The following is a 15,393-nucleotide window of genomic DNA, read 5'->3' as shown; positions in this document are numbered from 1 at the left end:
AACTTGTTTTTTTTAATACAGATTTGGGATTCAGTTCAACTGAGAATGTCCCTTTAAAAGTTTCTGAGTGATGCGTGACCCATTCTGCCACCCCACCTTCTTTCCCTGATTAGAAAAGGGAAAGGGTGTACTGAAGATAACACTGAGGATACTTTCCAAATGACCAGAGGAAAAGAAAGAACAAGGAGAAGGGATCATTAAGATGATAAATGAAAGTTAGGTTTGCTGTTATTACAGGTTATGTTGCTTTTTCTCAAGGGGAGTGAAGGGGGAGGGGATGTACCATTTCCTGTTGGAGAAACTATAATCAGCCATAGAACATTTGCAGTTTTAGGAAAAAAAGGTCCTGACTGTGCTACTGTACGAAGATTGAAGTGGCAAAGTGAAGGTTCATATTGAAATGATAATGACTTTGTGGCGAAATGGAACACAACATGCTCTTTCCTAAGACCTTGTAGGAGGCTTAATAAAAGATGCCAAGATGTTTGTTTGCATAAAGATGATTGATGACCCAAGTAACAGCTGAAAATTGTGAAGAGAAACACATCTAAATTCATCTTAAATTTGGATTTAATCTATTCCTCTTCCTGTTGTTAAGGCTAATATTCTGTTACCTAACTGGCCTTTGAAACCCTTGCTTCTCCAGAAGTTGGGGTAATGGGGTAATTTGGTATGTAAGTGGGATAATCTGCATGGTTCTCAAGTTCTATGGTCTTTCAAACAGTATCAAAAGGAATATAATTTGGGCTGGAGGGGAAACTGCATGACTAGTGTTCTTCAAGATGCCAACAATTGTGCAGGAACTTTATGAGTTGGAAACAGAGCTGTTACAAGCCACCATCGCCTCAAGCGTAATGTTCAAAGAGGAGGAAAACCCATAGCAAGGTGGCCTAGAACATTGGTGTCCCAGAACCTCCCACATTTCATTCACTACATTAGTCAAACGTAGTGAATGGTTTACTTCTGTAAACCAGGTTCTGCGTTGATTTTGTGTGCTTGTGCAGGTGGTTAAAGAGTAGAATCTTGACTCTAAGTGGAAAATTTTGAAGATCTTTTGTTTTGCTTCTTCTAATTTTCTGCTTTTCTCTGATGTTCAGAGTCCCCTTCTCTTCCTCACAGCCACTTCCTAATTGAAAAAATATGTTTGCCCACTTAAAGAGAAATAATACAATTGTAACCCATATGAACAATGGCAGCTAACAGAAAGCACTTGACTGCTAAACTTGAATTTTATCAGAAGTGAAAGAACAAATAATTTTTTAATACATTAGAGAACCAAGCAAAACCAAAATGTTTATAACACAACCTTTTTGGATTCTCATATAGTTTGAGGAAGTCTGATGAGGATTTCTGCATTTACAAGATCTCAGGACAACACTTGTTTATCTGTAGATATTATATAGTGCAAGGTGTTCGTCTCTGTTGTTTTAGTTATGGTGACCAATGTATATTCAGATGATAAGATTGGCACAATCTTACAATTTTTGAATCAAACCTCTTTGTCAGTTTCTCATGCGAGCCGCAGGTGATTGAGAAATACAGCTGGGATATTCATCTGAGCTTCTTGGTCCCGCTACACTAGACTTAAAGCATTCAGGCAACAGTTCTTTTACGTGGGTTTCTGGTGCTTTGTGCGTATTCTCAGGCCTTTCTTCAAAACTGCGGTGTTTTCTTTCTGAAGGTGCAGGGTAATGGGAAAGCCTTGACAGTGCAGAGAGAAGAGCTTATCTGTTCTTCTGGTTTACCAGTGCCTTCTCCAAAATTCAAATTTGAAATGTTAAGTTTGGAATTATCTTTTAGATTACCTGTACCAGTTCAGCTATCTCTGCTCATGCTGCTGTTGGGTAATATGATCAATCCATCATGTAAGAAGATATTAAGAAGGCACAGCACTTTTTTTTCCTATCATCAGTGCTACGCACTTTTCCTTGTAAGAGAAATTTAGCAACCAAGTCATGCAATGAGTATGCCAAACGAGACTTTGGTGAAGGTGATCTAAATGCCTGGCATGATTTGACACACAAAAAAAATGGACAAATGATTATTCCTCATAAGTCAATTACATATCTCTTGGGCTCTCAAATAAAAGCATTCTAATCAGCTGTCAAACCAAGAACCAGTGCAGGAAATTGCCTCCGTAACGTATAGGACCTGAGACAAATTGTTTCTCAGCGTCCTCACTGTTTACAGGCTGTCTGCACCATAAATTCATGGTCTGATCCTCTCACCTTATCTTCCAGATATTCCAGCTCTTTTTTCCCAATCCTGCCTGACTCTTCAGGCATACAGTCATAGAGCAGTGACTGAGTACAGAACGTCTTTCCGTCCTCGGAAGAGGGGAAAGGGTATTATAAATCGTATGAGTCAAAGGCAAGTGCTTGAGGACCTGATTTATATATGTTGGGTTTATTCTGCATCCTTTTGGAAAAAAGAGGAAAACCATTTTCTGCTTCTGAATCAGTTGGCTTTTGAAAATTAATAAACCTGTTGTTATCCCCTCATGCTGCTGGGTGACCTGTTTTTATTGTACACTGAGGTGCAATAAAATTAAAAAAAGGCGATACTGTGAAGGAAAACTCACAGGCCTTATTTGAATGCATAACCGAGTTTGTTTACTTTGAATGAACAATAACAACGTAATGAATGTCTGGTGCAGAGTTAAGTACATCCTTGTCCAAATTTGATTTATGTGATCGTTTCTGGATGTTAACTCAACCATTGTTAACATAACCTCCCTCATTTTTATATTCACGCTGCCTGTGGGCACACACTGGCGCAGCAATGTGAAAGAAATCTGAAAGAAAACTGGTGACAGTTCCTAGTGCAGGAAACCTCTTTCCCTGAAATAACAGAGGTTGTGAGCCGTAGATCATGTTAAGGCGAGCAGATCTGTGTAACTGGAGGAACTTTGTTAGGAAGAGAGAAGGCAACCATTGATTCCTGTAGCTTATTAACCTCTTGAGGGCCATGTGCAGTATCCAGACATCATCCATGGTCTGATAGTGTGTATTACGTGATGTAGGTATCAAATGGCCCAAGGAAACAAACAACCACTTTTGCCGCCAGCTGAAACACATCAGAAGATATGCCATGAGCTTGGGCCGCCTGTGTTTCTGAAGGCAGAAGTTAAGCTTTGTGAGGAATGCTTATATGGCTGCTTCTGTAAATGTGTAGGTATGTGTAGGTAATACATACAATAATTTTGTTCAGTATAGAAGGAAGGGACTCTCCAACCACTCCACAGGATTTCAGAATGGCAGTAACTCCACAGGATATGAGAATGGGCATGTTTTAAGACATACAGGTGATGGTTCTTTAGGTAAAAAAAAATTTCAGAGGTTGCCTCAATGGTTAAAGATAAACACAGTTCTCAAGGGACATTTTTTGTGTATAAACAAAAGACATTCTTGCTTGTCTTTCACGTTCATTTCAAAATTGCACCTAATTACTAAATCCTTCCCATGTGAGCCTTGCAGCTTGTGTTCTTTAAGTAGATAATATAGCATATGTTTTAGCACCCATAGTTCCATGATTGAAGTTCAGTGATATCTGCAATGATATTTTTGATTCATTTACTTGTAATTCAATTTAAGATAATTAGAAATAGTTATCAATAACTGTTTATGTTTCAGAGTCATTCTATGACTTACATCAGGTGTCATTATCAAAGTTTTATATTTACAATTTAAATTGAAATTTACAGTTGTCAATAAAGAATTTCAGCATATTACTGTGAGTCATTCACATAAACCTTTAATTTCATCTAAAACTGCATCTTGATTTTGTGTCAGCTGGTGGATCCCATATACGAGGAAAGGCTTTTCACTGCTGGGAGATTCAGGTGCGACTGCTGAGCTGAGGACAGAACTTGAGCATTCGCTCAGAGCTGCGTCACCTTTTGCTCTTCTTTTTTAATCATCCTTTTTCTCTCAACTTCATACGGTTGTGCTTTTCGGTTTTGTTTGACACTGATCTTGTGAGAGGGAAGAGAAAATGCTGACGAAATTATAATATTTTGAGGAGTGTTGTGCTCGGAGAGGGGCAGAGCCTTAGTCCAATTTTATGCAAGACACCATCATTGTAAGGTACATTATTGCGGATGGCATAGTAACCTGTTAAGGGTCATAGCAATCATCTGGCAAGCCCTGTGATTCATAGATAAATCAATTATTACTGAAATGACCCAAAGGATGTGATTTTAACATGATATTTTTTAAGTCAACATCCAGAGTTTGCCTGTGGATAGATGGCAGAGCGATTTGGGATGTTCCATCGAGACCTTGATTTTGAAAATATTCTTCCTGCCATTCTTTACCAGTATTATGAACTTGTATTTTCATTATGAATGAAAATACAAGGCAACAGATTATTGTGGGTAGTCTTGTTCGCATAATATATTGTACTACAGTGCTCATCCGAAGCAGCAAGTCGTGTTTCAGAGGCGCAGTCTGCCGATGCTTAAATTTCAGTTGAGACCTGTGACAGCCATGGGGAGCAATGTGACAAAGCAGTGGCAACAAGTTTGATGGTCCAATTCAGAAAATACGTTTCACAATAAGAAATTATTTATTTCAACCTGGTGTTCTGGGGTTTGGTAACTATTATTTATGCTACTGAAATAATCTGGTCATCCCAAGGATAAAATAACCGCTTCTTCGTAGTCCAATGTACAGCTGCTTGTTGGGACTCGCGCCAAACCTTCGCCTTCAGATCATCCATAGCAGCTCTACACGTGACTTTTAAAGACAGTTTCAGGGAACACAGGTGGTAATTTCAGTCATCTGTCTTTAACTGAAAAAACAGATATTAACTTTGATAAAAATTAGTTGGAGCAACTACTAATTTTTAATGTGCAAAAGGGAAGTTTTCCGTACTTTAAACTTGTTACCCAAAAGCAGTGACAGTTTGGGGGCAAGATGGAATTAAGAAAGTTGGGAAGTGGAGAAACAGCTGACAAAAGTTTAAAAACTGAATTAATTTCAAGAGTGTTTCGTTATCCAGGAATTAAACTGAATGCCAGCCACTTCTTAGCAGCACTATATAAATCAAAAGAAATGCAGAAACCAGTCTACCAGTTCCTCCGCATGTCGTTGTCACAGGGTAACTGTTAGCACCTATGTTAGTCACCCCTTCAACGTGCCATTAAATTGTTCCAGCTTTTAAAATGTGTGAGAGAATTAAGGCAGGTGCTGGCACATCATAAATGAAAATCTAACCTTCAGGCTGGTACAGTAGTGACATTGTTACTGTTTGCGTTCTTGAAAACACATGGCTTGTCAAGTTGCAATAAAATTATTTTGTGCTTCTATATTATTAAAACTCGGTGGGGTCTTTGAGAAGTGTGAGACTTAGATGTGTAAGAAAATATATTAATTATTGATAGTCAGTATCTAAGTATGTATTTTTTTTGTTGATACTGACTTTGTGATGCTCAATAGCTGTTCAATTACTTAAGGAAGAAACTTGCTACAGAAGGTGCTCACGCATCTGCTGTTGGATGAATCAAATACTGAACCGTCTATGATCCAAAAAACCTTAATGACTTCTCTGAAGAACCTCTCAGAATAATAATACTCATAAAAACAGCATACAAAGCCATATTTTAATTTCACAGCAGAACAAACACTCAGGGTTTTTGCATAAAAAGAAATACCAGAATAGAGTCATCTTCAGTCCATGGATGTTTTTCCTGAGCTCCTATTTAAACCTGAAATCCAGTGAATTGCTGTGCAGCTCCTTACCTCAAGCAATCATTACTGTTGTCTGAAAGGAGCGCTTAATCAGTTTCTTACAAGGTTCCTCTTATGAATAAAACCATGTTGAATCTTACTATCTTCAAATAACTGTCCAGTTTCTCTCCTCACGGTTTCCAAAACTTATATCAGAGTGCAGAATGAAACCATCACAGCTGTAGATGAGATTCTGGTAAAAGTTCAGACAAAATTACCTAAGTCATTATCAGTTTTAGGAAACCTGCATATTATTCGTACTAACAATAAGGTAATTTAATTACTCTTAACTACTGTTTTAATCACCGTATACAAACTGCCTTGTTTTTTGTGTCACATTTAGCCCTATATGAAGATCTCCTAATAGAGCATTAGGGAATCAGAATTTTCTGGGTACTGAGTGAAAAGAACATATTCTATTGTGTAATCAGAAATGCGTGTATTGCCTGAATATGCTTGCTTTCCTGATTGTAGAACTAAAATATTTTTTTCACTTATAATTTTCCTTAATATGTAGGAAGGACAGCAAACAATACACTAGAATGATTAACCTATTCTTACTTCTTTCTCTCTTTTCTCTCATTTTCCAAAAGCGGGTCATACATTTGTGCTTTCAAACTGTATTTCGAGGTCTCCTTTGGTGTCGCTTTTTTGGTTTTATATCCAAGGTCACCTTGTATGCTAGTGCTATGCAATTTTTATATATTCCAGTGACACTCCTGTGAGGTAGCAAGGTAATGCTATTTTGAGTTGTATAGCAAGGGGGCAGAGGCACAGAAGAGTAAGAGCAGCTTTCGCATACCTAACTCTGCCTGGTCATTTAGGCTCCCTCTAGACATCTACAGTTGGGTGATATATCGCACCCCCCCCAGTGACTTTTCCTGGATCACATTAAAGTCTGTGGAAAGCAGCCTGCTGAAGTCAGGTCTTCCAAGTTCTACATTAGTACTCTTTCTAGTGGAACGGATTTCCTTTCTGAAATAAACAAATAATTCTGCTGAAGTATAGGGACTTGAATACTGCTCCTTCATGTGGACTGGCAAGAAGCATGAACTTTATGATTTTTGTATCGCTATTTACTTTTTTTTCCATTTCTTTTATTAAATAATTGATAATGTCATCATCCTTCATCTTGGATTTCATGGTTTCTGTACTGATTGCTTTTCACAGATACTACGCTCTCAGGGGAAATTGGCACCAAGAAAAAAGTGAAAAGACTGTTAAGTTTCCAGAGGTATTTCCATGCATCCCGGTTACTGCGTGGAATTGTACCACAAGCCTCTCTGTACCTACTGGATGAGGACTACCTTGGACAAGCAAGGGTAAGATGGGTCTCCAGATCTCCATTTCTTTTAATAATATTCCAGAGAGTGTCAGTTTTGTTTCAGTGTTCAGATAAACAAAGGTTTGGCTGATCTTTCTTAAATGACCCCCGTTACTTGCCTGCCTCACAGCAAACAGACTGTCCGTTCCTCTTTTATGGTTACAGCTTTAAAGGCTTAGTCTCAAAGCAACAAGAACACGTCTAAATCTGTGCAGCTTTTTCAGATTCTATCGACTGAAATTATAATCTGCATTTATTAAGGGATGAAGGATCCCTGGCTGAGTTACTGATTTAAGTAAGTGCATCCTCAACACAGGATTTAGTTCATCCGCTTGAAAAAAGACAGCTGGTACGGAGCAGCTATTAGGCAACCCACAATAGCTCTCCCTAATGGCAAAGTCTAGGAAACAGGGAACACTCACTGCAAAGAACTTCACAGTAATCAAAATATAATTATCTTATTTTGCAGCTCTTATACTTGCTTTGAATGATATTTTCTAACAAAATGTGCACAACTCATGGTGTTGGGATTATGTGCCTGGGCAATTTGTATTCTCTGCAAGAGAAAATGACATGCCAGGTGTTAGAAAGTAATTAAGAATCCAGAACTGGTTTGAATATAGACTAAATGATCTATAGCTTTCCCGAACAAAATTTTAAAGCTGCAGCAACCAATCCTGTGATTGATTAATGTGGAATAATAATTTAAATCTGCTTTACAGTTTGACACACCAGTCATTTGCCTTTTCATATTTGTTTTTTCTAGCATATGCTCTCCAAAGTGGGAATGTGGGATTTTGACATTTTCTTGTTTGACCGCTTGACAAATGGTAAGTAGTTTTTTAAAATTTTTTATTTTAGCATCTCTCATACCTGACTATTCTAAAATCCCTAATTAATTAATTGCTAAAGGTTTCCAGTTTAGATAACTGAAGACAAATTGGACACAGTTAACTTCTCTTAAAATCCTGTCGTTGAACACTTTCAGGCTTTTCCCAGAACATTCACAACTATAGGATAAAGTTTAAAGTGTGGTTTTGTACTCATCTAATCTCCTCCATTTGTTGTGGTCACCTTTTCAAGAAGATGTTTCAGCTTCCTTTACCTGGGAAATTCCAAAAGCACTTTAAATATACCTATTAGGTACATTGGTTGATAAGTCCCGACCTCCATAATCAGTCAGTTTCTATCAGCAGGAAATACCTTTAACTGGAGATACCCTTGCTTCTGTTCAGCAGCAAAAATAAGCAAATTCATTAAGACAGTAAAAATCTGTTAAATGTGTTGTCTAAATATATGCCTGTAACACCACACGCCCTCCAATGTCTAGGCAATACCTCTTGATCAGGTAACTGCTGAAGAGGGTCACGATCACACATTTCTCCTTTCTGTATTGCTCATAGGAGTGAGATCCCTCATTCCCCACCCCCAATCTAATTAGGTTTGACTGAGGCAGAAGGTGTAGAAAAACATTGTTTTACAGGGTAATTCAGCTGAGTGACTGGCAGCGAAGCGTGGAAAGGACTGCAAATGGCAAGGGAAGCAAAAGCATAATTCTTCTTAATTACCTTTCTGCGCCCCTGCTCAGTGGTCAACACCAAATAAGTTTCCATGTCCTCTTCATACATAAATTTATTTTCTTTCCTGCATTACGTTAAATAAGAAAAGACTCCCTTCAAATATGGTTTATACATTGTATGTGTTAGTTGGGTTTGGTTTTTTTTTTCTCACTTTTCTGGAATAATTTCTGCTGAATTATGCAGCGCAAACTTTTTTAAATACTGATGTAGGTACAGTTGATCGTATAGTACCAGTTAGGCTTGATTTTGCCAGTGTTCCCAGTGTTAGATTCACAATAAGGCCAGCGTAACATTACAGTGGGACTTGGGACCGTAAATACTGCAACTCATTGTTTCCTGTCTGCATTGTCATTATGAGATGCAATTGTAGCTGAGCTAGGTATGTGGGTTAATTACATGTTTGTACAGCCATGTGTAAAATAAAAATAAAAAATAAATTAAAAAAAAATTAAAAAAATAATTACGAACTGCCGATTTCTCAGTAATTAATTAATTAGTACAGTATGGCAAACTGAAGTGGCAGAAAAGCCATTCTCCTTTTTGTGGTTTCTGGAGGCAGACTTGGATTATGAAAATGATGTGGTTCTCCAAAAGGCCTGTCAAAAGATTTCCAGTCAAAACTGTGTTAATTGGCCTTCTGCGTCATGCTGGAACATCAAACATGACTTTACGGCATCTAGACGCAAGAGTGGCACTCCACTGGTACAGCTGTACCATCAAATCTTTGATTATATATAGCAGTAAATTATATAAGCTACTTTTGAGTATATGGGTGTCATCTAAGCTCATATGATAGGAGCTAAGGTGATACGAGATGACTAATAGTTAGGAAATTACAAAGATTTTTAGTCTTGCTTGGTTTGTAACTACCTATTAAGGGAATGTAAGAGTTGTTCTTTTCTGCTTTTAGGAAACAGTCTCGTAACACTGCTTTGTCACCTCTTCAATGTGCATGGACTTATTCACCATTTCCAGTTAGATATGGTTACATTACACAGGTTTTTAGGTAAGTGCTCACCTCAAAGCCGTCTTTAAATGCAGTTTACAGCTTAAGGAGGGCATCAGAGAAGGCACTGGCTTGGTCTGCGTATCTGTGTAAAATCATGATGTTGCAAATACTTCAGTAAAACCTTTCTGTGATACATATTAGCATACAATTTTCAGGCACTCAGGTACTCAGTTCGGTACCTGTTAAGTCAGTGGAGGGACTTCAAAAGGCTCTGCATTGGGCTGAAGCATCCCAGTAGCTCAGTTGCACTGGTGATTTTAAAAAAAGTATGCCATGCAGAGATGTGGCCAGCCGAGTAGGCCCACACAGACAGACAGACATTGCAGAACCTACCCGTGCACAGCACAATTGTGGTGCAGTGTCGTTATTTTAGTGACTAATAGACCACTGAGACCCAGGGCAGTTAAAAGCTTATGTGCAAAATTTAACAAATTATATCAAGCTGTCTGCGCTGAATAGTGTTGATGAAAGCCCCTGCTGCTGTTACTGCCAACAGAAATATTAGCCCCATGCTGTCAGCGAACCAAAGGAAGAAATTGGCCAAAATCAATTACTTTTTGCATCATGTTTTGAGTGCAGCTGAATGCCGGTTTGTTAGGCTGTCAGAAGGAGTTTCAAAGGCAAGGTCTCTTCTTTAAGACTGTGTAATTGTCGCTTCTGGAAAGCATTCCTCCAGCGTGGAGACAGACAAAATCTCCCTGCCGTTTCTGACTCCTGCGGGCGGTCGTGAAGTGGACGCTCAGATAATTAGAGCTGGCGGTATTCAGGGTTTAAAGGATTACCCACTGTAACTTCAAATGCTGGTGGAGCTGGAAAGCTAGGACTTTCCTTGGCGTTCCCCATGCTGGAGATGTGTCATGGGAAGTTTGCCCATTACCTTTCCGCTTGATTGATTTGATAGTGTCTAGGAGAGCACTTTGGGCAAGATCATGTGCAGCTTCCACTCTTCACGTGGTGTTACCCTGAGACCACCTAATGGTGCAGGCACTGCTGCAAGGAACAGATCAGTGTGAAGCACACACCTCAAACGTTTCCTGTGCGAGTGAGAGTTGAGAGTCGAAAGGTTGTTGCTCAGCCTTCCAGCTGGACCGGTTCCAGCCCTGTGCACTAAAACAAGACTGGTATTTTAAAATGGGCTCACCAACGTGACTAAAATGATCACAGATTTTGCTCCGAATAATCCAATGCTTTATCTTTTGGTTCTCTGTCTGGAGGATGTAGGAATGCCTTTGACCATTTCTAGGCATTCAAATAACAAATGATGCCGGGGTATCAGGGCCTCACTCCCTGCTGCTGTAAAAATAGGTGGTACTGCCTTAATGACATTACTCCCCTATGACAGCAGCGTAAATAATTACACTCCGTTGTGGATAAATTTGCCTCTCTTCCTTATTTATTTTACTCCTGAATGAGAGCCTTCACTAAGGCAAGAAAGAGTTGATTTATGAACTAGACGCAGTATATCCCCTTGGGCCTCACAAATCCTTTCATGCATTTTTTCTCTAAAGGTGTCCCAATAAGAGCAGCAGTCTAAGTAAGCTCCAGATATTTGAAGAAACTCCTTAGGCAGATGACTGTAAAACCTCAAATTGTATTTTAAATCCAGTTCCCACTTGTGGCCATGGCACTCAGAGACAAAAGGATCTTTATTTTCTGTTTTGGTTCCCAGTTATGGTTCAAGAAGATTACCATAGCCAAAACCCGTACCACAACGCCGTCCATGCTGCGGATGTCACACAAGCTATGCACTGCTATCTGAGGGAGCCCAAGGTAATGACAACCTTTCACACTGATGTTGTTTTCAGATAATTCTCAATTTTTCTTTCCCAGCACTGAAAAAAAAAAAAACCGCAAAAAATATTTTTAGGTAGTGGAAAATGAGTGCGTACTTGAAGTCAGCAGTGAGGCAGTAGCAAGGGTCAGCTGCAGATTACAGACACTTTAAACAAGCTGCTGGAGTCACTTGTCATCGCACAGGTGATGTATCAAAGCACTGTCCTATGAGTTCCGGCAAGTTTTAGTGTGACCGTGTGTACCAGCCATCTGCGAGTGGCTGCAGTCCTCCCAGCAAAGCCACCAGAAGACAGGGCATGCCCATGCCTCGGTCATCTCAGGCCATAAGCCCCTCACCTCAATATTTCAAAATGCCAAATTTGGCAGTGCAACACCAGAAAAGGGGAAAAACGTTCCCTTTGACTGGGTCTGTTGCATGGGTGTCCTCTGCAGGAGTGAGCAGCAGCTTTTGAGTGCTGTAGCAAGCCCTCTCAACGACATCTGTCGCACATCTCGGTGGCCAGTCTGGCCCAAACCATGACAGTGTGACGTTGCTTTATGTGATACTGGAAGGCACTGTCATACTGTCATGGTGAGCCACAGTGTAAGAATATAACTAATCTTTCCTGGCTTGACTTAAGGGAAGATCTGCTAGAATTAGCAAATTGTTAGACCAGAATATAGTAATGGCAAGTGAGGACAGGAGCAGGCCTCAGCCTTCCTGTATTTCCATCTCCTGCAAGCTCTGCAACTCCCCGCTGTGAAAAAGTGCAGAGGACAGCCAATATCCAGTATCTGCACCATACTGCTCTTTATTTCTCATCACACGATGCTTCTTTAAGCTCATAGACCTGTACTCTGTACAGACTCATCGGGCTGGTAATAGCTACCTCATTCTCAGAAACAGAAAATACTAAGGCTTCAATTTTTTTTTTCCCAATGATAACAAAATTTGCTTCTGAATGATAAGCTGTATAGCAGAAAAAAATCTGGGCAGGTTTTCAAATTTGGATGTCTGAAGTTAGAAAGGTAAATTACGTTCACTAATAAAATACCTATATTTGAACTGAGATATTTAACAGCCAAGTTTGAAATTTGAAAAGTGTATGAACTCTGCATTTTGCAGCACAGTGCTGTGCTAGAAAAATGGAACCTGATGTATTGTCGGTATTATTAAATACTGTGTGAGGCAGAGTCCTTATCATGTATGCTAACATATGCCAACCTGCTAGCATACTTATTTACTTTTTAAAACGGAATCTTTTAGACTAAGTTCAAGCACTTCTATGCCAACAATCCTTAAATTGCCATAAATGATAAAGAGATAAGAAGTACAAACTGTAATAAAATATGAGTATATAGTCTGATATCTTTATAGATGTTTGTTCAACAGTCACCTTAAAAACCTTATTCACAAAATTTATTTTATATTTGACATTTGCGTACTGTCCTACAAAACTGAGCAATGCCACGATGTTAGCTGATTCCTTTATTTGCCAAAAGGAAAAAAAAAAAAAGTCTTTATTGTTCACGTTATGTTGTGATTAACGTGTGTGATTCAGCTTGCCAACTTCCTCACCCCGTCGGACATCATGCTGGGACTGCTAGCTGCTGCAGCTCACGACGTGGATCATCCAGGGGTCAACCAACCCTTTCTTATCAAAACTAAACACCACCTTGCCAGCCTGTACCAGGTAAAACTGCTCATCAAGTTGATAGTATGTAAAATGGTGTCAAGGATAGTCTTAGCAATTTGCAGTGAACTTTAATGCCAAAATCTGGCAGCAGGGGGGTGTTGATCAAATCAACCTGCACTTTAGAGGCTGGACAGTTTCAGCTAAGCTCATCACTGGGTGTCTCTTCTTACAGCAAAGCTGATACACGTGAGAAAGAAGGTGGAAATGTCAGGTTTTGTTGAGGACATTTAAGCCAAATCAGTTGCCTGGGTTATTTCTGCTGTAGATCATCTGGGGTAAGGAACCGTGGGTAGGAGATTTAAAATCACGGCGAGACAATCTGTACTTCGTCTTCCTTCAGTGAGCAAGTAAGCAGCAGGCATGTTCTAAATTGGCGTTGCATTAAAAGAAACTTTTGCTTCATGTGGCTCTAGTAAAATTAAACACTTAACGAATACTGTGATTTAAAAAAAAAATAAAAGATAGAGGAAACCAAAGGAACAGTTGTAGATATTTACATAAACGTGCCTAGAGATACAAAGAAAGAACTTAAAACCAGCCACTGTAGGTCACACCACAGGCCGTCTAGACCAGTATCCTGTTTCTGAGGGCAGTCAGTAAAAGATCTTAGAGAGAAACAAGCCTGGGATAAGTATAGAGTTGTCCTTCACCTGGTGTACGTCCACCCAGCTCTGGCAAGCGGTAGTAGAAGAGTTCCTGAAACAAAAACACAAACCTTCTTGTTCAATAACTACCAATGAACCCATCCTGCCCTGATTTTTGTGGTCCTTTTTGAATATATTTGTAGTTTTGGCCTATGGAAATCACACTAGCTCTAGATTTTATCTACAGCCGTCCTGTGTGTATAATCTTTGCATGCACATCTCTATTCTTTACATTATACTTAACATATATGCGCTGGAGCAATGCCATCATCATTTTGGTTGCAGTAACCATAATTCATAGGTAATAGATGGAGATGGTATTGATTTCTAGCCTTTGGAAGAGTCAACTTCAGCCTTTGTAGTGAAGTGTTAGAAAAGGAATATCCCAAGTTAAAAATGGATCTAACTGAAGAAGACTCACTAACAGCTGTATACCCTTCTATGCTACTTAGCAAACCGAGAGTTTGCTGTGATGTGCTAACTAACTGAAAAGAGATTCTCTGTTGTTTTCACCCCACTCAAGCAACATTTGGGTTTTCCCATAAGAAGTGGACTGTGTAAAGGTGGAGCAGTCCTGCCCTGAGATACAGGAACAGGCTGGACCGTGGGAGCCCCAGCCAGGGCACGGTGATGCTCAGACACTTAAAACTTGGTGACTGATCTCCCGTATGTGTGTGGTGTATTTTGCTCCAGTCTTTTCTAAATGTCAGGCCAGTTGAGTGGGGAGGGAGAAAAGCCGGGGGATTAAGCCAGGGGACTTTGGGAAGGTAATGTTAAGGATCCTTTGAAGAGGAATGGGTAGAGCCATTCCACAAAAACCCTGGTCCTATGAAAAGGTATAAACAGCTCCTTCTCAAATTAATAGTGGGAAACAGTAATATGTAATTAGGCTGAAAATTCAGGCTAATCAGAAAGAAAAGTAGCTAAAATAAAATGTTAGTATCTTGGAGAGGTGGCTTCTGTGTAGCTAACTGGGCTTGAATATACTTTCAAATGTTGGTTAGAAAAGGCAGTGACAATACAGAAAATACAGTCTTTCAATAGCAAATGTGATGTTTAAGTATCCTGTTTAGGGACATTCTTTGGCACGTTTGACTTACATTATTTTATCTGAAATTGATCCCAGATTGTTTCCAAAGATTTTAGTAGTATACAGTACATGGATGCCAATAAAAATAACAATGCTGGGGGAAAAAAAAAGGTTGGTTGAAAACATTTTTAGTCAAAAATTTAGATTCAGTAAATAGTCTTTAAAACAATAAATCATACTTTTCTCAAGATTAGTGCTTCAACATGTGCTTGAAACTGAAAACAAAAAAAGTTGTAGGGTTTTCGTTTTTAAATAGCAGAGCCACAGAACTGCTGGGACTAATCAGTAAAATAATCAAGCAAAAGTAAGTTTTAACATAGCTGGCAGTCATCTGCCACTGAGACAGTAGTAACTGAGACCAAGGGGTATCTGTTTATGGCGTCTCTTTGCTCTTGCTTGTTTGTAAATTGAAATTAGAACTTTACATTTGAATTATCTGGGGGAAAAAAGGGTTTGCAAAACAAGGTAATTTAGTATTTGACAAAGATGCAAAGTGCTTGACAGCTTCTGAAGGTTTTTAATATTTATTTTCAAATTAAACCCATAT

General features: G+C 39.2%; 1 protein-coding gene across 2 annotated transcripts in view; it reads left to right on the top strand.

The window, feature by feature from the left end:
- Positions 1-15,393, top strand: part of PDE7B (phosphodiesterase 7B) — a 179,836-nt gene that overhangs the window by 147,542 nt on the left and 16,901 nt on the right. For both annotated transcript variants that reach the window (XM_063329534.1, XM_063329535.1), the window contains 5 exons: positions 6,900-7,051; positions 7,820-7,883; positions 9,544-9,639; positions 11,312-11,412; positions 12,978-13,109. In XM_063329534.1, the coding sequence (XP_063185604.1) occupies positions 6,900-7,051; positions 7,820-7,883; positions 9,544-9,639; positions 11,312-11,412; positions 12,978-13,109 (545 nt within the window). The remainder of the gene's footprint in view (positions 1-6,899; positions 7,052-7,819; positions 7,884-9,543; positions 9,640-11,311; positions 11,413-12,977; positions 13,110-15,393) is intronic.

Source organism: Chroicocephalus ridibundus, chromosome 3 (assembly GCF_963924245.1).
Source record: "Chroicocephalus ridibundus chromosome 3, bChrRid1.1, whole genome shotgun sequence".
Lineage (NCBI taxonomy): Eukaryota > Metazoa > Chordata > Aves > Charadriiformes > Laridae > Chroicocephalus > Chroicocephalus ridibundus.
Note: the sequence above shows the minus strand (reverse complement) of the source record. Positions and strands in the feature narration are given on the sequence as shown.